The 22,733-nt window shown below is 37.7% G+C and overlaps 2 protein-coding genes across 3 annotated transcripts; both read left to right on the top strand.

Annotated features, from left to right (window-relative positions):
- The first annotated feature begins 480 nt into the window (after positions 1-480).
- On the top strand, positions 481-22,264 carry hoxd3a (homeobox D3a). 2 transcript variants are annotated; one of them, XM_029634115.2, is made up of 4 exons: positions 481-764; positions 17,682-17,744; positions 19,994-20,537; positions 20,750-22,264. In XM_029634115.2, the coding sequence occupies exons 3-4, from the start codon at positions 20,084-20,086 to the stop codon at positions 21,487-21,489; spliced, it is 1,194 nt and encodes a 397-aa protein (XP_029489975.1). In that variant the 5' UTR covers positions 481-764; positions 17,682-17,744; positions 19,994-20,083; the 3' UTR covers positions 21,490-22,264. The 2 variants fall into 2 exon arrangements, with proteins under 2 accessions (XP_029489975.1, XP_029489981.1); XM_029634121.2 differs by lacking the exon at positions 481-764 and adding an exon at positions 13,119-13,401.
- hoxd4a (homeobox D4a) lies at positions 7,768-12,457 on the top strand. Its single transcript, XM_029634149.2, has 2 exons — positions 7,768-9,322; positions 9,747-12,457. The coding sequence occupies exons 1-2, from the start codon at positions 8,854-8,856 to the stop codon at positions 10,046-10,048; spliced, it is 771 nt and encodes a 256-aa protein (XP_029490009.1). The 5' UTR covers positions 7,768-8,853; the 3' UTR covers positions 10,049-12,457.
- Positions 22,265-22,733: the final 469 nt, after the last annotated feature.

Raw genomic sequence — 22,733 nt, forward strand, 5'->3', positions numbered from 1 at the left:
ATTCTAGAATATAGTTTATTAGCTGTATGAAATATTTAGGCTCGACATTTACTCAACATGTTTAGTATAACTGATGTTTATGCTCGTCAACATGGTAATATATATGTTATTATAATGTTAGAAAAAAATAATATATTCCGTATGCACGAATCTTCTGACTCAAAACTAGCAAATGTGGTTATTCTGCGGTTAAAATCTAACATGTACAATTTCAATTCAAGAAGCAGGGGCATTGTTCGTTAACTTTCCAAATGAGATTTTCAAGCAAAGCTTTCTGAGAAGAAATGGGGAATGGCCCCCGCCATTATGCGCAAAACAGGGTGAATTGCTGCAGTCGAAATGTCTTTTTGTGAGAGGAGAATTTACAACTTGGTAATAGACCTTTTTATGTGCCTCTATCGCCTGTCATTGGATGCCACTGGTCATGTGCAAGAGGCAAACGTCTCCATGGCCCTTTTCCTGATTTCCCAAGCGGTTTTTTCTCTGCATTCTGCTGCTATACCGTCCCCAACCAAAACGCTCAGCCTACACTCGCTCAAAAGTTGCCTTATTATTGCCTGAATGAAAGTGTGAACCTACCAGATCCTCGATAACTATATAGTTATTTACTTGACTTGTCAGGGCTAGCGTTTCTTCCTGTGTGCATACCGAACATCGAAAGGAGAGCCTCTGCTGTTCATCATCCGTATAGTTTCACTGTAACATCATGTATTATTTATACAGAGTCACCACAAGAAAACACATGGATTACCCAACTGCATTAGGTAAGCATTTAATGTTACAAACATCATGTTAGAATGGTTGTTTATTGAATTTCTCTATGCTACTTCCTGTCTCGTTGCACCAGGGTATATTAGCAGTATAGGCTAATCAGAACCTCAGTCGAGATGACATGTATAGACTAAAGCCAAAAGACACATGTTTAAGATAACTAAAACTGCTGTTATGCATGTATTATGAGTCAACACCAATGAACGTTTACATTTAACATGAATCTGAACGCATAAAACTGTGATCGGTATTTTACCAATAGGCTACGTATGATTGAATTGTAATTTGCTGTGACAATGGGTTGACGTGTTCATGTTAGTTTAGCCAAACTGATTAATGTATATTAGGACGCATATTTAGCTTCAGTAGCCTAAAACGAATGTTTACTAACTTTGAAGTGCTTGCGGGGATGGGTTATTTCGATGTTTGTACGTCTGAACAGTATCTGTCCGTCTGTCTGTATGTCTGTCCGTCTATATGTTTTCGTTATATATGTGTATCTTTGTGTATGTTTGATATATATATCATTGATTGTATAATGTCTCTGAAGTGACACGCAGCCTAATTGAGTTTTGAGGAGCTGGCTGCCAGATGATTTTAGACAGTTCGATTTTCTAAGTGAATTCTATTCATTAGTCCTCTTTTGGTGCATGAAGTCGATGTCATTACGGTTGTGCGAGGTAATGGATATCTGCATGATGGAATTTGTATGAAGTCACCTGATATGGTCTTAATATTAGTTCCACGTTCTATCAAGGACGTTGTGTAGGCCTACTTGTGAATATATCGTTACACTCAAGCTATTGCTCCATAGGCCATATAATAACAACAATAGACCTACACATTGTTATATAGTTGAACTAAACAAGGGAACCATTTGCATTGTATTTTCAGATATGGATGTTTAGAACATTTGAATTTGTCATGTTGTAACACACACACGTGTGGAAAAAAAATGCAACATATAATGTTAACCTTTCAGAAATGCAGTTGTTGAGCTTTCCCACCAGAGAAGCAGTTTTCATAGATGTTTTCAGCTGCCTGAGATGGGGGGCAACGGAACAAAGACAGTATTTCACTGTTGCCTGACAGGCAGCTGCGAAAGTATTTACATCCTTACTGCAATGCGGCAAACGAGAGAAAGCCTGGAACGAGGGCAGCCTATAAAAGTGGGGCCTGCGAATGACAAAACGCGGAGCATTTAAATGACTCGATTAGCTTCTAGTCTTAACTCTGGATCGGAAATCACATCACGTCCCAATATATATATGGATATAGCGTTGTCATTTCGTTCTTCGTTCGTTCTTACATCATATCGCCCATAAATTAAATACAATATTACACTGTACATCAACGTATAGATATATAATTGATCTAAAAAAATAAACAGAGCGAGAGAACAGTTCCCTTGATTATTATGTTTGGTGTGTGTTTTGTATTGCAGTGTTAAACATTTTGCGGTTGCAGTGGTTAGCCATACGAAGGATTTTTTTGGGATTGCCAGTCTAGTTTAGCCTATACATTATGCAATTATTGAACATCGTGGGAGCATATTAATCCAATCATCTGCGGTATAAGGGATGAACGAATAATAAACCTAGATCATCTATGGATTTTTCTCGGATTGAACTGCATACAAAGCCTACCATTTAAACATATAGCAAAATATAATGGCATGCAAGTTTATGCTAAAATCCAGGTTATGCTAAAATGCTACAAATTGGTTATGTGCCATATTGATTGGGAGAAAAACTGAACACGCTGAAAAAGGGAAATTATTATCATGTTCCAGCAAGAGGCGCTGTTGTCCAACATTCACTTATCCCTTGGTTCTTTTTCCGCATAGTTTACCTTATAGGTCACCGACCTGGAATATGATTGGTCCTTACACAATATGACCGAGCGATGCGTAGTATGCCTAAGAAATTGAAAGGAAGTGGTTTCTGAATTGAAATATCAGTCTATATGTAGGTGACGTTTTCGTATGCCCAAACTATTTTTTTAAGAGGGTTTAGTTAATAAGGAGAGTATTGGAGTCATATGAGACTGGCCTACACAAATGCGTGTGATGCATTTGATGGTTAGAACGTTTTAATAGTCGTGTGTGCTTCTGAATCACCTCAAGCCAGCAGGGCATCTTTTATGAAACTTTACTGAAAGGAAACGGTGAGCGAAACACCCACAGATGTGTGTAGACTACGTCAGGGATCACAGAGTCATCATCCGTTTTTTAAAAGTTAGGCCTTTATGGGCAAGCAGTCAAGCAGAACAAATATGGTAGATATAGGTAGATGTTGACCTGTTTCTCCCAGGTCCAAAATGATTGGCACCCTTGACTAAGATGAGCAAAAAAGACTGTATAAAATAAATTATACAAATATGAATCTATATTGTTTGTTCAAAACAATTGGGAAATTATATTATTTTATACTAATACAACTGCCCACAGAAAGAGATTTTGTGGTTATACTTAATTTTATCAAAAAGATAGGGTTCAAAGTTATTGGCAATTACTTTTTTCAATACCTTTCAATACCTCACCTTGCCAGGATAATGGCACTGAGTCTTTTTTCTAAAATGTTTGTGATATTGGAGAACACATTCGGAGGGATCTTAGACCATTCCTCCATCCAGAATCGTTCCAGATCCTTGATAACCTTCGTCTGCGTTTTTGAACTGCCCTCTTCAATTCAAACCACAGGTTTTCAATGGGGTTCAAGTCCGGAGACTGAGACAGCCATAGCAAAATGTTGATTTTGTGTCAATTAACAATGTATCAATGGATTTTGATGTGTGCTTGGGCTTGGGCTTATTGTCTTGCTGGAAGATACACTTGCAGCCACGTTTCAGCCTCCTGGCAGAGGCAACCAGGTTTTTGGCTAAAATGTCCTGGTACTGGGGTAAAGTTGATGATGCGGTTGACCTTAACAAGGGCCCCAGGACCAGTGGAAGCAAAATAGCCCCATAATATCAAAGATCCACCAACATATTTTACAGTAGGTATATGGGGTACGTTTTTACATGTACATTCTCATTTCAACACCAAACACATCATTGGTGTGAGTGGCCAGAGAGTTCTATTTTCATGTCATCCAACAGATGTAAATGGCTGGAGTTTGCTAAACGGCATTGGAACTTGGATTGGAACCGGTGCTACGGTCAGATGACATGAATATGTAGCTCTTTGGCCACACACACACCAGTGGTGGGTTTGGCGTCAAAATTAGGAGGCATTTGCAGAAATGAAACCCATACCTACTGTAAAATATGGTGGTGGATCTTTGACGTTATGGGGCTATTTTGCTTCCACTGGTCCTGGGGCCCTTGTTCAAGTCAACGACATCATGATCTTTACACAGTACCAGGACATTTTAGCCAAAAACCTGGTTGCCTCTGCCAGGAGGCTGAAATGTGGCCGGAAGTGTATCTTCCAGCAAGACAATAACCCCAAGCACAGATCAATATCTACAAAGAAATGGTTAATTGATCCCAAAATCAACATTTTGCATTGGCCGCCTCAGTCTCCGGACTTGAACCTCATTGAAAACCTGTGATTTGAATTGAAGAAGTGAAGGTTATCAAGGATCTGGAAAGATTCTGCATGGATGAATGCTCTAAGATCCCTCCCAATGTGTTCTCTAACTCATGAAATACTTTAATAAAAGGCTCAGTTCATTATCCTTGCAAAGTAAGTGAGGTAGGCTATTGAAAGTTATTAAAAACAGGGGTGCCAACATCTTTAAATTAAATATATATTATTACTTGCTGGACAAGATATCTTTCTCCAAGTAATTGTATTAGTATAAAATAATTTAATTTCTCCATCTTTTTGAGCATACAATATAGCTCAGTATTTGTAATTATTTATTTTATACAGTTATTTTTGCTCATCTTTATCAAGGGTGCCAATCATTTTGAACCTAACTATAGAACAGATTACTTTATTAGACTTTTGACATGTCTTCTATTGACCTAAAAACACATATTCATATTAACGACGCACATTAAATTCCACAACAAGGTGAACTTGAAATAGCAAGTGTGAAACAAAAATATATATATTATTTTTTATTTTTTATTGCATAACATGTATTATAATTATACATCCCTTTTATTTTTTATACCATCAAGCTAATCGGCATTATTGAATAAGTGCAACTTTGAGGGTTATTTATGGCACCAGTGCGGTGTCATGAATGGCTGTGGGGGGAGCACGTGATGCCATTAAACTTTGTTTTATGGCCTGGGAGTTGACAAGCCAAAATATAATCCTCATTGTGTATTAGTAAGGCCGTGCAGATGGCTTGGAATAGACCTTGGAATTGGTGGAAGCAAGTATAAACCTCTGGTTTTGTCTGAACATGGATATGTTTGCCTATTCGATGCAATACGTTGGTCTTTGCGGTGAGCTCTGTTTTATCATTTGATAGGCTACTAAAACTACTGCGTGCGCATGCTGATGTCATCAGGTATACATGTCTGTCTCCTGCAGTTTTGTTTGCCTGCTTCGAAATCCACGACTTTAACCACAGTAGGATGTGTATTTTGCATTGGCCAGGATGTACGGGAAACAATTAGGAAGTGTTTGAATATGTCAATACTTGGCTGTTTACGGCTGTTATAACCAATAATCGTTCAAATCAGTCGTTAGATAAACAATGCATTTTGGACAATGGCTAATATTGTAGCCTATAGGCATATTCGTTTTTGCTTCAAATAGACTAATATTGCGTGATGGTTTATTAAAACCTGTAACATTTTTGAATTTGTCTGCAATACGCACATATTTTAATGACAATGGCTAATAGGCTTGTGGGGATCTGAAGTCTTTGAATTCGGAGGGAAAAATATCAACCTGTTGTCACAGACTTAATGGCGTTTACAGTTATTAGCGTTTCCTTAAATTACGTTATGGTGACATAGGCCTTGTTACAACACTGTATTAATTAAGTTAAATACACATCAGTCCTTCTGAATCTTAATACCCCAACAATATCTTAATAATAGCCATGCTCTATCGCGCCCCCTAGTAGTGTACAGAATATTATCGAATCATAATTCCTTGTACTATCGTCAATTGACCCATATCAGGGTGTTTCTATAGGCCTACATTGTGACGTTATGTAGGAAGTGAAGTGATGACATTGGAAGTGATGATTTAGTTTGTTATCCAATACAAACACTTTTACATGAGGCAGCATGAGGCAAGGACAACATGCACGAATCAGAATTGTGTTATAAAGGACTACACTACAGTAGGCATAGGCCTAGGTTTTTCTTTTTTTCTTCTCTTTTAGCAATGTAAAGGAGTCTTTTTAAAAATTGTTTTTCTGCAGCCTGTCTGCCACTTTGACAATTAGTGTATTTCGAAGTTCAATGCACTGACAACCGCTTTAATAGGCCTACAATTGACAGGCTATATTATATTGAGATGGTATTTTTATTGAAATGAGAATTGCATTTCTAAAAGAATTTCAGTAGTCTAAGATGGCATGTTTAAAAGAGTAGCTTTATTGTCTCTTTATTTATAAGAAATAGCCCACAAATAAGATTCCAGGAGAAATACAAATGTTTTTTGCAACTTAAATCCATAGGCTAAATTATACATGTTGTCGATGGTGTTTTGGCATAGAATCTGGCTTTAGTGACATAGCTACTTGAAATCGGAACAATGACCTATTAACAGTTGTATAGTAACATAACTCTAAATAGATCACAAAACATAGCAAGTTGGTTCATTCTTGGTTCAAACGAAGGATAAAGACAAGTGCTGACTTCATCGTTCTTTTGTTCCTCGGTATCCTATCTCGGCTTTGACCGAGCAGTTGTCTGAACAAGTCTCAGGGCAAGGTGAAACCTAGGTCAAGCTGTCCAACACATTAAAATGTTGTGACGTGTAATTACAAAGGTGTAAAGAGTGTGATTAATATTTTACAATAAGATCATTTGAAAATGGGACGAAAACCTTTCGACTATCTCAAGGTTAAATAAGGGCTTCTAATGTGGTCAATTTTAGTTTTTGAAAACGTTGTAGACGTGTTGTGAAACGTTCGGCCTATAACCTTCGTTCTTAAACTACTAGAATTCGACTACCGAAATTAGACTACTGAAACTGTCCAGTAACAAAACATGAAGTCGGCCTGGCCTATAAGTTTGAGAAAATAATTTAAGGACACATCTTCGGGCATCTTACCATAAGGCCTGTGTGAATAAGTGAAGCACATGGCCAATCAAGTGTTTTAAAACGAACAATTTAATTTAAATATTAATTTAATTCAAAAAGGTATGTTATTATAGGACAATAGCATAGTGGCATATTCCCTAGACTTTAGACCAACGGAGGTAGTCAACTGAAGGGTCGTTTGGGAATCGTGAACTTTTGTACTTTTTAAGCTGTCGCTAAAGTAAAAATAATTGAACTTTTTGATACGTTTGCAAATGATTTAGTTTGACCTCGTGGCCTTTAGGCTTTTTTCTTATGGGTCCACTCGATATTCAAGCCTCGGATTGTGGGTAGAGCGTAGGCTGGTTAACTTGTTTTTTAAAAATGGAATCCTTCCAAAGTGAGTATCGGTAGTCTATACCAATTAATAGTGAATGACCTATGTTGTTTGCCTATACCTCTAACCAATAGGCCTAACCGGTTGACATTTTTTTTTAAATGCATTTCGAAGCTGGAACAGAATTGCTAATTTTACTGATGAACTACTTTGGATCTGATTAATCAGGGGCTATGATTTGATGGAATTTATCGAAACATATTTTGATACACATCCATTGCTTACAATTGTCGACGGTATAAGAGTGTATTGAGTATGAATAGGTTTTTTATTTGTCTTTTTGAGAACGGAATCTAAAGGCTGGACTCTTGAATTGAGAGAAATGATGGGACCCCTGTATTCCGTCGTCTATATATACCCTGTAGAACCGAATTTGTGTGATAAAACAACAGTCACAGATTCGATTCTAGGGGAGTATATGGTCGATGCAAAAACTTCGATTTACTTTACTGCTTTTATAGAATTTCTAATCATAACTATTTATAACATTGTATGATGGAGTGCACATCGTTTGATTGCTGGATTGTACCAGCTATTGTGTCTAATGGTTGTTTAAAATGATATTTATATATATTCTATTGAGTAGAATCTGTTCTAATAGTGAAAGTAAATGTTCGAGTTATATGCTCTTTCAGTGTCACTTGTCATTTCATTTGGTGATTTACGTTGATATAAAGACATCGTCCTAGTCATGCTTTTGGAGAAGCCTTTTTACACGAGTCACTTTTTGGCCTGTTCACGTATCATTACAGCCAAACAGTCCTTTCGTTTTGATAGTGAACAAAAAGTAACTTGCCATAACAAAAGTTATAGGAGACTGAAATCTAAACAGATTTTAACATGGCATCAAAGTAATGCATTTTTTTCTTACGGTTTCATACGTTTTAACATTTCAATCATTGAATTATTGACTGTTTGGCATTGGTTGGTTGCCACGAGGCTCTTTCAATAGTTTTGAAAGGGATAGGGTAGATGAAATGATGAGATTCTTGTAACTTTTGGATGACCCCTTCTTGACAAAGACAGTCCCCATCAATTGTCCCCAGGCTTTATTCCCCTCTTTTTGTGCCAGGGGGACGTTTTGTATCTTTTGTTTGTTTATCTGTCAGACTCACTGGCCTTAGTTTGATTTAGTATTGTAGAACAATACGCATATTAACCATATTATTACACAAAACCATCTAAATGTCCATCTCTACCCAAACTTTGTATTTAATCCATTCAGATTATTTTCCATTGACTGTTAGGGATGACCACAATTGATATGAAACTGTTGACATTAGGTACATAAAATGTTACATTTTATTTTTCAGCATAGCGAGTACATTGCCAATCCTGCATTGGAACTGGTTAAATATTTGTTTTCATTCAAAATCATTTCGGTGTTTTTTTTTAAGTCAGTGGAAATTGCTGCTGTAGGTGTGCAGTGTATACCCGTTAATGAACTAGCTTTACCTCCATTGGCCAATCTGGTCACATGGTTCCCTAACTTTATTCAGTTGACAGCAAGTAGGAGGGCTTTATGGAGGGTGGAAAAAAAGACAACTCGAGAAAAATTTGTATTTTCTACCTTCAGAAATTAATGACCATGAGTTCGTTTATGGTGGACTCTAAGTATGTGGACCCAAAATTTCCTCCTTGTGAGGAATATTCGCAAAATAGCTATATACCTGACCAGGGGACAGGCTACTACGGTCCAGCGCAGGACCCAGGTTTCCAGCATCCAGGAATCTATCCACGGTCAAACTACACTGAGCAACCCTTCAGTTGTACCACTGTGCAGGGTTCTACAGTGCAGCCGCGGGGTCATGTGCATGAGCGAGCCAGCCACCCTAGCCCTTTCACTGCACAGACCGAGCCGTGTCCCCCGGTCCAAGTGACTGGCCCCCGGACTTGTGGACAGCAACAAAACACAAAGAACCAACATGGGATACAAGCCAAGCAGCCTACAGTAGTTTACCCCTGGATGAAGAAACACCACGTTACTACGGGTAAGATTGACTCTCTCCTCCCCACGTCTCGTTGGGACAAGCTGAGGTCCAGGAATTTAGCCATATGAAAATTATTGCGTGAAATATTTATGAGTTTCTTTGAAGGGGCCGTCAATTACTCCAGTCATAAATGTTTATTGCTAAGGAAATAGGCCGCTGTCTATGTGGCCGTCTCAGAGCTCTTGAAATGTCCACTTGCCTTATGACTGTTTTATTTTATTGTGTGTCGACAATATTTCAGATGAAGAGGGTGAAAATAGAACAAATTGAATGAAAGTTTGGTCATAGTTTCGTCCAATTTCATTTCTGGATCAAGTTTTTCATTGTTTTGTTTTTAGCTAGAAGTTTGGAGCGTCCCGTGAAGGGCTGTTATTTTTGTTAACTGGGACCTAATTGGCTCACATTGGTGTTTTGTTTCTCACAGTAAACCCGGACTACACAGGACCTGAACCGAAACGGTCTCGGACAGCTTATACAAGACAGCAGGTTTTGGAACTGGAAAAGGAGTTTCATTTTAACAGGTATCTGACCAGGCGGCGTCGCATAGAGATTGCCCATACACTCGTTCTCTCCGAGCGTCAGATCAAAATCTGGTTTCAAAACAGAAGAATGAAATGGAAAAAAGACCACAAACTACCGAACACAAAGGGAAGATCTGCATCGGCTTCCAGCCAACATTTACAAAGTATTCAGAAGGATAACCAGACTGATATCACAACTTTATGAATATTGTGGGAAATTTTGAATCTTACATGAACTGTAGGCCTATAAAAACGATTTCTCATTTGACTTTGCATGATCTCAAACATGGCATTTTCGTCATAGGCAGTTACATTCAGAAGGACCCTCGATGTGTGTTGGCTCGCTGAATTGAGTCAACTTCCAACATTATAACTGATAGGTGCTCAGAAGATACGAGTGCGTCACTACATGCTTCACATGCTTCAAAGAGGTAGCAGTAGATCGAACGAGAACTTTCGCTTTCGGACGAAAGCCTGTTAAAGAGGTTTTCATGTGGTAGGCCTACTCTTCTTGCTTGCTATGGTTCTCTTTCCACCACACAAGTCAGAGTACTGCCTGAACATTTATATCTTTATTTAAAAGGGGGAAAAAACGTACAATTATGTGAAACTTTTGTACACGTTAATAGGAAATTGTCTTGTGATGAAATCAAGCTTCTAAAAAGAACCATATTTGATTCATATATTGCAAAAATAAAATGGCCATTGCACACAAAGCATCAGTTGATCCATACATTTGTGACAATATTTGTTACTTTTATATAGCCTAGTTTTTTTTTAAAGTAGTGAACTCGTATTTATGGGTGCTAACTGGTTGAATTTTTCTGTTTACGTTTTCTGATCTTTTATACAATAAAGTTTTTAAAATGGCGTTAAATTCTATTGAGAAACAAGACATTCCTGTGTGCAGACCTTTCCCAGTGCCCTTATTCGGTTATAAATCTCTCTTGACATCTTTGTAAACAGTGTACATTTAAAGAGGGTCTCACATATGGCTTCTGAAACTCTTTCATGAGTTCCCTTGTTCTTTGCATCGAATTGATATTTTGTAAGATACTTCGCTATTTTTATTTGGATCCATATCAAACAGAACACTATTAAAACTCTATATTAAATGTGAAGGACGTTGAGGACTAAAAATAGGTGTCATATGTTTCCCCCATTTTTATTATTCTAATTTTGTAAATATAGTGTTTACATTTCATTATGATTATTTATTTAATTAAATATCTGTACATTTCCTAAAACCCACAACTGTTCTGAACATGTTTGAGACACAAACGTTTATTTAATGAGATATGTTCAAAACTGTTGTGGATTATTAGAATTGTCTCTTTTGTTATGCATTGTAAAATCGTTTAATTCATGCGCTTAGCTGGCGTTAAAATCTAACTATGGCATTCATTTATACCAAACCAAGCCACACAGGCATTCATGTCATGTTTCAAGACAGATATTCCTGTATTACTCCAATCATCGTCCTCGTGACAAAAATAATCATAACCTCTTGTGTTGCGAAGATGTCTTCCCTCTGAAGAGTCTTCATGATGAGAAGTTGAAAAGCTATTTCAACTGAAGTTCGACAAAAAGCTCCAGAGGCAGGTTCATCCAGAGGACACTGTTTCTATCGCCTTAGACACATTTCAGCCGCGAGGAGTGACCTCTAAACCCTTGACCCGTCCGACCAATACAGCCTTGTTTCTCTTACAGGCGCTATTCACATTGAGTTTAATTTAGATACTTTTTCTATTCTACCTTAGTATTGGTTTGCTATAGAATATTGGACGCTTATGTAACTCGGTTAAACATGCAGGCTAACTTTTTAAAGCCTATATGTATTCTGCCAGATGCACCTCAAACGGTACTGATTGTGTATTCATGTCTCACCATGTTAATATGCAATCCTGTCTGACTTTATTTTTGTACCTGCTTTTTACTCTGTACATTCACAGGTGTCGTGCACAACTTTCATGGAAAAATAAAGATTGTTACTTGATGCATTATGGTGGCACAGAGCACTCACGTTTGTCAATAGATTTCTTTATCAAGTATTCAGAGGTTCATGCTGGGCCATTGAGCAGATAAAATAGATAATCAATGTGTGCGCGCGCACGAGCACGCACACACACACGGTCTTTGGTGGCTTTCGTGATCGTGAAATATCAGATACCGCCAAAATATTTCCATAATGCGTAAAATGAGGCATTCTGTAACATTTGGGTTCCATAGCAAAGCATACAAGAACATGGAATATGGCCTTACTTGCGATACACCCACATAACTCGAACTTTATGCATGTCTCTCTCATTGACATCAACCCATGATTTACTCAAAGGTTACGAGTCGATACCTCAAATTAGGATTTAGCCTATGGGTTGGGTTTGACCACACATCTCGCAGACAACGTTTTACTTAATTGTGCTTGTTTGAAAAAATGTTGGCATAGTTGACTAACATAACGTGTTTCATTGGCCGGTAAGTTACATTTTATAGCAAGAATCATGAATGTCCCCTAACCCACATCAATGTTAGATTCAGTGCCATAGGTTTTATGAATGCAGGATCAGTGGGATTATATTTGTGATCAAATAAAATGTTCATGCTTGGATTAAAACTTGTTTCATTTGAGTGCTTATCTGTTTCTCTTTGTGTGTGTGTGCGCGCGTGCGTGCGTGCACGGGTGTGCATGTGTCCTCACATTTGCGCGCACTCCTTTATAAGTTTAACTGGGGAAGCCTTGTGTCACTTAACACATATTCATCTTCAGTTTGCCACTATATATATTTCAATGTGCAAGCATGATGATGTCATTGCAAAAGAAAGAAAACTGCACCAACTTCACTCGGACCAAGAAAATCCTTATGTAGCCTAAACATAGGCTAAACAACAGTTCCACATGCAACCCATGTTGTTGTACGTGTGTTTTCAAGACTATCCCAATGGATTGCTGAATATTATATTTTCATGTTTCTTTTCCACAGTGGACCTATGAGGCATGTAAACATGTAAATGGTCTCTCTTGTTCACTGAAATGACCGTGGGAATAATCATAAAATGCCTTTTATGTAACACAGAGTTTGAGAAAAGCAATCATATTTCAGTACTTGCCCGACAATGTGCAGTGTGCATTGACCTACATGTCTGAACACAATAAATGAGAGCCATAAGCAGTGCCATTTTTAATGACACTGCACCGAATATGGTATACACCATTGCCGCGCTCACAATGGCTTTCAAACGGCCATATTTGATTTCCTGCTGTTCGCAGAAACTGTCTTCGCCAAGCGAGACAGCCCTTTAAGATATATTAAACTGTGCTGTCTGCATTCAAATATATAATTCGGAGTCTATACCGCTCCTCTCTCCTTTTCTGACCACGTGATTGTCTAAATAATTAATGCAGCACGTCCCCTAGAAACACGGCGTCGTCATTAATCGCGAGGACTCTATCAGACTTGAAAACTGAAGAGATCCCAAGAAAATAATATCCAAACGCTCCGATACCCAACGCAACTGTAGCCAGCACTTTAGCACAGCATCTCAACCAATGGAAGCTTGGTAGGTAAATATTTTAAATTATTTTTTTGAGTAAGATGGTAAATGACCATATCTGTCAGATATTTGATAAATAGCGCCCTTTGATGAGTGCGCCTTGGACAGGCTGAACTTGTTATGGGTTCTTCAGTGCTGTGGGTTTTATGAAAAACAATAGACCAAGAGGACAATGTCGATATTATAAAGTGGTAATATTTTACAACTAAGATCCGTGTTATGTTTCTTAGCAAGTGAGTAAGTAAATGTTTTCAGCCACCTTTACTGTGTGAAATGGTTGTGATTATGAATGTGTGGGCAGAATGAATGCAGCACTGTTGGGCAGTTCTAGTTCGTTCTTGAGGGCTGTATGCTCGGGCCTCTGTGATTTATAATATCACCAAAGAGAGCAACTCAGTTATTGGTTTACACCAAATTGCCTGTTACAAAATGTAAACAGTGTGTTAAGATGAAAAACATTTCAAAGTGGTACAAGTGCAATATGTCATAATACAAAAGCTTATATTAGACTATTCTTTGGATAACACGCCAGCTACCTGCATAATGGAAAAAACAAAAAATCGGAAACGTTGTAAGAATATATCTCTTTGGAATGAACTCGGATGACTCCCCTTTGCTAACATTGTTTATATTGTTGATGGGGCATAATTTGAAATGTATTTCTGAGAGTAGTAAAAGTAGTGTTTGAGCAGGTTGACAGTTATCTGCCTCGTTGTAAATCATTCTCAGTAATTCCTGAAAGGGTGCGAGGCTGTTGGGGGGTCGGGCGAACACTGTAAATCTTTCACTTTTATTACCCCATGAACATATGCTGCGACGCTAGTAGTCCTGCGTCCTTTCCTCAGTACGAGATAGGCCTACCTCTCGGCCAGCTTCCCCGCTGTCTTTTATGGCGTTAAATCTCCATCTTCCAGTTGATTTTTGAGCTCACGAATTGTCATTTGAAGGAGTTTTGTTATTTACATCGAAAACAGTGACTGAAACAGAAAATGTGACTTTCCTTGAATGTGTTCAGGCTCAAAAGCAAGTTATCGTACGGCCGAACACCATGAGAAATAGCACAGAAGAGACGAGGGTTTCCAAATTGGTTTATTTGTATAAAATTCCACCGGCCTTTTCTTATGCATTAATATTGGTCAATAGATTTCATAACATTCTAAAATGCACATCTCACATCTCATATTGTAGAGGTAAAAAAACGTTTTATTTTTTTAAACAATGGTGATAACAATGGTGATAGCAGTTTCAAGTACCAATAATGCATCTAAATACACGTCCAAATGTACAATCCTGTATCAGAAATTATGTTCAGAACCCCACATTTGTACAGAATTCTCAAAACTACATTCTAATCAAGGTTGTATTTTTATTAATTCATTTCTCTTTCAACAGCAGTTTTATGAGAAATGAAACATTACCAAAATACCGTATAAGGGCTATATAATCAGGTAAACATGAAATGCACTTTGTATGTATGTATTATCTCTTAAAGATGACTAAATAGCCACCCGTGTCATTAAATTGGCATAGTATGCCCAGTGACCTGACCGAATAAAACATCTAATTATATTTCTACAATGGAAAGAAGATCATCACCAGAATGAAATCCAAGTTGATCATTTTCACTATGGACACAGGTCAGATAAAGAAATGTAAACGCCATCATTTAAAAAAAAGGATTTGGGAGTCAAGGTTTGCTTGCAGAAGCAGCCTCAATCAGAACATCCCGATCACGTGAACAAATATGCTTGTATTTTAAGGCCGTGCCTTTATTTGTCATCATAAAGGTTTCCTGAAACACCAACAATCTTAATGATAGTTTCATTTCGGTGACTGTGTCTGAAAACCTGTATTTTTCAATGGGAGATGATTGCCAGATTTTTTTGGGTGGAATAAGGATGCCTTGGTTTTTTATTGGTAGTTGAGCGTGAGTCTTTCCATTCTATCGGGAATACTGTCTGCATTGGTATATGGAAATGTCTGAAAAACCGCAAGATCAGGTTTAGGACAGTATTGTCTACAGACAAAGGGTGAAGGATATATTCTAGAGACTGCAAGGAAAGGAATTGAGACTAAGAAACACGAGTATATGATAAATTGATTTACAGGTAAGCAATTGTATGGCAAAATACAACCTTTAACCATAGCTTTACACAATGCTAGAGAATAAATATGATTTATTCCATTCAAAGGAGTTGATCTTTATTAATGTCGCTCTTGTCGGTAACTACGCTTATAGCTTAAGTCTTATGGACCTTAGATACGATTTTAAGGCAGGTTCACAATTTTGAGCAACCACTTTGAAAGGTTAGTTTGGACAGACGTATTTTGACAATTGGTTTTCAGCTGATTTTGCAGTTTGATGAAAACTGACCAAAAGAAAAGGAAAAAGAAGCAGAGGAACTTTTCATTCGGACTCCTAGGTTGTTAGATCGTAAATCACATTAATTTGTTGTCTTATCGTCACAGTGATGTTAGACATGATTTATGTGGTTTCAGCTATATGGCTTTGTTAACCTGCAAATGTTATAATATTTTGAATGGATTCAATTGTTTTAATTTGTGTTTAGAGAACTACTTTCAGGATTTCTCCATTTGTAAATAAGAAATATATAAATAGATATAGACGTATTTTTTTATTTAAATAACATAGGCTATATGAAACACTTTCAGTTGACGTTCTGCACTCATTTTTACTTAGGCTTACATGATTCCTTCGTGAAGTTATTGGATAATTCTGAATCGCAAATGTTTTTTTTTATAGGCCTTTGAGAATCAAATATGAATTAAGAACAGGTCTACACAATAGGCTATTGTTCGAATACTGCTCAGGTTGACTTGTCCTTTTATGTTATTGACTGTAATATATGTTCAAGTCATTATGAATGATTTTTAATTCACTATTGTCTGACTATAGTGCGCTTTGATAACGAAATATGACTGGCTGACAAATACTGAATTTAAACCAATTGTATTCCAAGTAAATATTTGCAAAGTATTCTTAGTTTAGAATGTGTGTGGCAACACATTTGAATGGAAATATGCCTGGAAGCTATAAAGAGCTGCCAAACTAGCGATAAGAATCAAATGACAATAACAAAAACAACACATCCAATAATTCGGAGGATTTACACTCAAATTCGTCTTAAATGTAGCCAAATTAACAAGCTTATAAAAGCTATAGGCCTTTTGCTTTATACACATGTTTAAGTATGAACAATTAGTTAATTATATCATATCTTGCACAAAAGGGATATTATTGGTTATTTTTGACTACTAAAGTAAACGTTCAAAATAAACCATATTTAAAGTAAACTTTATATCCAAAGCGCACAATGGACACAAAGAAAACGATGAAATACAAGCAGACATTGTATGTACCAAACTTACCGTAGCAATGCGTAGGCGAGAAACATTGTTGTCTGAAAAGACAAGTCATGTCTGGCCAGAGTAGTAACAACATGTGGTAACAATACACTTTCAAATCCACTCAAAACATATCGACTTCGACTTCAACATCATTTTGGAGTTCTGCACATTTCTAAAACACGCTAGGCTATATGTCAATGATAACATTTGCTATTTGCCGAGAGACACTATTCTCAATCATGTTCTATTAGTTTACAGATAGCTAAGTAAAGCATAGTTAAAACTTACATCAAGTAGCCTACAGACTAGTTTCTTATTTCTGATGATTATCTCCTCAAATGTGGCCATGTGTCCCATCGTCAGGCAGTGTTTCAGCTTTTAAAAAACGGGTGAAAAGTACTGTGGTTAGGATTTCATTGTGACTTTCTTGAACGCCTTCCGCTCGTTGTTCATTAATCTATGAGTTATTGCTGAACAAGCCAAAGGTCAGCCAAAAGGCTTATGACTGCTAAATATTTTGGCCAGCTCTTTCTTTGTTTAGAATCTTCAGTGTAAGATTTTCTTCTCCATCACTGAACTACATTTTCGGTTTTAAAATGCCTTAAAATAAATAATATTGTGTTGGAATTTGTGGTTGCTGAATTGTCCCATTTCTTCTCGCGTATGCTCTTATGATGATTAGAATAGATACTTGTTCATAGAAGTTCATTATGGTGCTATATCAAATTCTCAATGTAAAAAAAATAAAACCAGTAGGCCTACGATGGCATTTCAATAGAACATCTAAGCAATAGAAATGGTGCAGTTTGTTATATGAAATGATTACCCTACACTAATCCAATGTCCTTCCAATAAAATGAGGAAATGGTGGTGCTCAAACAGTTTTGTGAAACTCCATGTATTGTTTTCGCTTTCAGGTCGAGGTGGATGTAATGATGAGCACGTGAAGAAAAATACGACACATATCTGCATAAAATACGGTGAGCAGCATTTATTTAATGAACTTCCGTTACATATTCACATCACATATAGGAAACAAGCCTGTATGTGTCATCCATAGGCCTATATTGGCCTATGCATGCATTTTTTTACTCTAAAAAAACTGTGTTGAAAAGGTAAAGTTAAGTAAAATGTAAAGATAAACAGAAGATCTAGATGATAAATTCCACTGTTTAATTCAATTCTTCGGATTAGCATGTTCAGTTTCCCTTGTAGGCCAATATAGCCAAGTCTACCAGTGGCTCGTTTAAAACATGCACTTTATCCTTTAAACATTGAAGAATGTTCATCATCTTGACATGCAAGAATGCAGAGTAAGGCCAGATGCAAGTTGCAACAGAACATCATTTCTTTGTTTAAACAGAACATAGGGAACATATACATACACTAGTTGGTTATGAAATATACATACCCCACTGGGCACAGATGTCATTTCAACGTTTAGTTTGGATTTACATTTGGTTGAGTTGTCAACTAACGTAAATTCAATGTGAAATCAACAAAAAAATGTCTCAATATCATAGGATTTAGGTTAAAAGTAGGGTTTTTGGAAAAATACGAAATTCCCTTATGCTTTTTGCAATTCCAGTAAGTTTTCCAAGTTGAGTCAACGTCATGACATATCATTTTGCTGTTGAAATGGCGTGGAAACAACGTTGATTCAACCAGTTTTTGCCCAGTGGGACATTCAGAAGTAGCATTTAAAATCAAAACATAATTCACCAGTCATCCCATCACCTCAATACGAATTTCAAACAGGAATATGTCCACTTTTGCGTCAGTGACGATGGTCCTCTTTATAAGCAAAACGATTCCATTTCTGCGGTTTCAAACGTGCGTTTGCGAGAGCGTAGTAGCGGCAATGCAGAATGATTGTTGAGGCTCGATTTATATAAACGGCCTCTCTATTATTGCTGCAGAACTTGCAGAGTATGACATTTTTTAGCTTGCCTTCCTCCTACGCTTAGTTTTACACTTCTGAGGGTAGCAAGTCTTGAGGAGTGATTTTCTTTTCATTCCTCTCTAAGGCGTTTACGACCATAACATTTGCAGTCATAAATTTTGCTGCGGTCCACAATGACAGGTGCATTGATATGCACGCGCGGACATTCAGGGAAGACTGATTCAACTACTGTAGGCTATTAGTTTGTCTCCATGCATGCCTTGGTCATTCAGTGTGTTACTTATGTCAAGAATTGAATGTGAAATCGTTTCCAAAAGCAGTGAGATATGTTGGGTGAAAAAAATATCGTTTTTATATGTAGTCTAGGCTCGGGTAGATTGGTAGCTACAGTCTAAATATAGGCTTACTGATTACAGGCTACATGAGGGTGCCAGAATTCAAGAGCAAAGTTTTGACACCGATGCATTTGTTTTATATGCACATAATTAGCATATAGGGATCCCACCCATTCCGACCACCCCAATATTTTTGGTGAGAAACAGGGAGAGGGGATGGCACTTCTTTTAGCATCATAACCCCCCTTAAGCACACGTGCATTGTGATAATATTTTCTAAAATAATTTCATGGTTTAATAATTGCTTTTTGAATAAGGTTATGGAAGTAGCATTCAAAATATTTAAAAAAAACACAGGAGCGCGAGATGGACTTAATAAGTTAACAACAAATAAACAAAACATATGAACGAGATTTCGTTTATAAATCAGATTTCCAAATCAAACGAGAGAAGTCGTATTACATGTTGACGTGTTAAATAGGAAAGTAAGAGCTGATGGTGGTTTGTGATTAGTTAGGCTACTGAAAGGAATATTGTGTGGGTAACCAAATGCTGATTCAGCGTATTTTCTTAAGTCATTCAAGAAGATCTTTTAGATCTTTTGGCAAAAGTTAAACGTTAACTCTTTTGTGCCAAACATGCCAAATGGTTCAAAGGGGAGAGGTTAAGAAGAGGCCTATTGATGATTTGATAGTTAAAGAAAGCATCGTTTGGAAAGTGAAGTTATAACTATTACAAAACAGCATTTTTTTGTTTTTATTTTCATAATAGATCACGTGATCAAATATGATTGTATTTGTTTGTAATATGGCCTGGACTTATACTGAAACCAACACCAGACATCAGGAATCTTAAGAAAATGACTAAATGTTCGGTTTATTGATGGAAGGTTATTTTTCAATCCAGAGTACAGTGTATGCTCAATCATGGTTTAGTACACGTTCAATTCATATTGCCTGCATTATGAGCCTAACAACTATTCTCTTCGTAGGTCAAGGAATACAGAGGCGGTGGGAAACTCCAATCACGTGATACAAGAACACCCATGCCATTGGATAGGGCCTTGGTTTGAATCTTCACAATGCAGAAAGCTACATACTACGATAATTCTGGACTTTTTGGAAGCTACTCTTACCCCAAATCCGACTCATATATGTATGGCCCATCTCACCAGCCCTACCCCACTTCTAACCTTGAGAGTGATTATCAGGGTCCAGTTTGTCCAATACAAACCACAACTGTACGGCCACCAACTCATAAAGACAATGACATGAATGGCAACTGCATGCGACCAAGTAGCAGCCAAGGAAACACCCAACAGTCGAGTATTGGTGAACAGCCGCAGGCACCTCCATTGTCGGCATCTTCCCCTAACTCCAGCAACACTTCATCTCAGAAGAAGAAATCTCCCCCAAACAATGCTTCAAATACTGCCACCCCAGTCATTAACAAGCAAATTTTCCCATGGATGAAGGAGACGCGATCGAACGCCAAACAGAAAAGCAACAGCAGCAACAATTGTACAACTGCAGAAGGTACAGTGTGTGTGTGTGTGTGTGTGTGTGTGCGTGCGTGCGCGTGCGTGTGTGTGTTTCAGCATGATTCGTCTGGACATGGTGGTGCGTAATGCGTGCGTAAAAGGGCGATTATTCTACTGTGCGCATGGGTCATTTTAGGCAACTGCGTAGGCCTATGTGAAATCATTCATAATACATAGAGACTTATGGTATTTACTATGTATTTTCAGGTGAGTCCTGCGATGAAAAAAGTCCACCTGGTCCAGCCTCCAAACGGGTCCGAACTGCCTACACCAGTGCACAACTTGTAGAACTTGAGAAGGAGTTCCATTTCAACCGGTACCTGTGTCGTCCCCGAAGAGTGGAGATGGCTAATTTATTGAATCTCACTGAGCGCCAAATAAAGATCTGGTTTCAAAACAGAAGGATGAAATACAAAAAGGATCAGAAGGCTAAGGGGATAATGCACTCTCCCATCGGACACTCCCCGGACAGAAGCCCACCATTAAGTGGCCCAAATCACATTGGATATTCTGTAAATGTAAACAGCCTCAGCTATGATGCGCCCTCGCCCCCGTCATTCGCCAAACCCCAGCAAAACATGTACGGCTTGGCTGCGTACACGGCACCATTAGGTGGTTGCATACCGCAACAAAAAAGGTATCCGGGGTCCGAATACGAACACCACAGCATGCAAGGCAATGGCGGCTTTGCCAACGCTAATTTGCAAGGCAGTCCGGTGTACGTTGGGGGAAATTTCGTTGATTCCATGCCAGCCTCGGGCCCCATGTTCAACCTCGGCCATCTCCCTCATCCCTCATCCGCCAGCGTGGACTACAGCTGTGCCGCTCAGATTCCAGGCAACCACCACCATGGACCCTGTGACCCCCATCCCACATACACAGACCTCACCTCTCACCATGCGTCTCAGGGAAGGATTCAGGAAGCGCCTAAACTAACACATTTGTAATTTGTGAGGATTCCATCTGTGTGCCCAAATTATGTTACGCTCTTTTATTACCTCACTAGTCTAAAGTAATTTATATGATTACACTACAAGTGAGTCATGTGTATTACCCAGTATTATTATTGATATTACTATTAATGCTATTGTGTAATTATTTTCTAAGAATAGCTGTGGTACATTTTTCTTGACTGTTGAGGATGCGTAGGGGAGACCGTTTGTTTGTCAGTTGTTCGTTTTCTGAAGTGCAATGCGCAGTATGGGGACTGAAAATGTCATAACATTACTTGAAGGTAAGTCCTGTAGATCTGACAGTAGTCACCCATCTTTATAGGGATGGATTTTATAGAAAAAAAAACTCTAAGGTGTCTGTTTGTTAATTTCAAATTTTCTAAATTTGAAGCGTCTTATTTATTTTTCCAAGATTGTAATTGCATTTATCTCCTTTCCTATATGAATTATTTAACGATTTTTTGTATCACACATTATTTATCATTTACATATATGCCTATTTATATGGACATCTAGAATTTATGCAACATAGTTCGACAGACTTTGACATCATAGCCCTTCAATAGGTACACAGGTTTTTGGTGAATGCTAGTTTTAAGACATGGTTTCAATGGCTGGTGGTTTTATGTTGTTGTAGTAGAAACCCCCTAAGTGTAAATCTTGGAGTATTGGGGCATTTTTCATGATTTATCTTGTGTCAATGCCTCTATGAAAAACAAAGTTATATGTAGCCTTTTGAAATACCGAATATTATAAAAATGTAACACACCAGCATGTCATTTTGTCGTCATTGCCAATTTTCATATCACGTCATTGTTATTTCATCAGTTGGACTGTCCATGCATACATTTATGAAACGCTAATGATATGAAAATGTTCTATTTTATTGTGTTTAACATTTTGTAAATAAAGTGCTTAAATTTACACAATGGATGAAAAGCACCGTTATTGATACACATAACAGACGTAGAAACGTGAAATTGCCACCATTTACATAGTAAATAGAAGGCTTATAGCCTTAACAAAGAAATGGCATGTCTCGTCGCTCAAATCAGACACACACGGAAAACTATCCGTTTTTCACATATGAGGGGAGAGTGAAATTGAATCGAAAGAGTAACCAGATACCGTGTATGTCTGCTTGATGCTGAAGAAATGCACATTTTCCAAGACACAGACACTCCTATTAGGCCTGAAGTCAAATTGCGCAGGAAGACTATATTCTTCACAATGTAAGC

This window comes from Oncorhynchus nerka, linkage group LG3, assembly GCF_034236695.1.
Source record: "Oncorhynchus nerka isolate Pitt River linkage group LG3, Oner_Uvic_2.0, whole genome shotgun sequence".
Lineage (NCBI taxonomy): Eukaryota > Metazoa > Chordata > Actinopteri > Salmoniformes > Salmonidae > Oncorhynchus > Oncorhynchus nerka.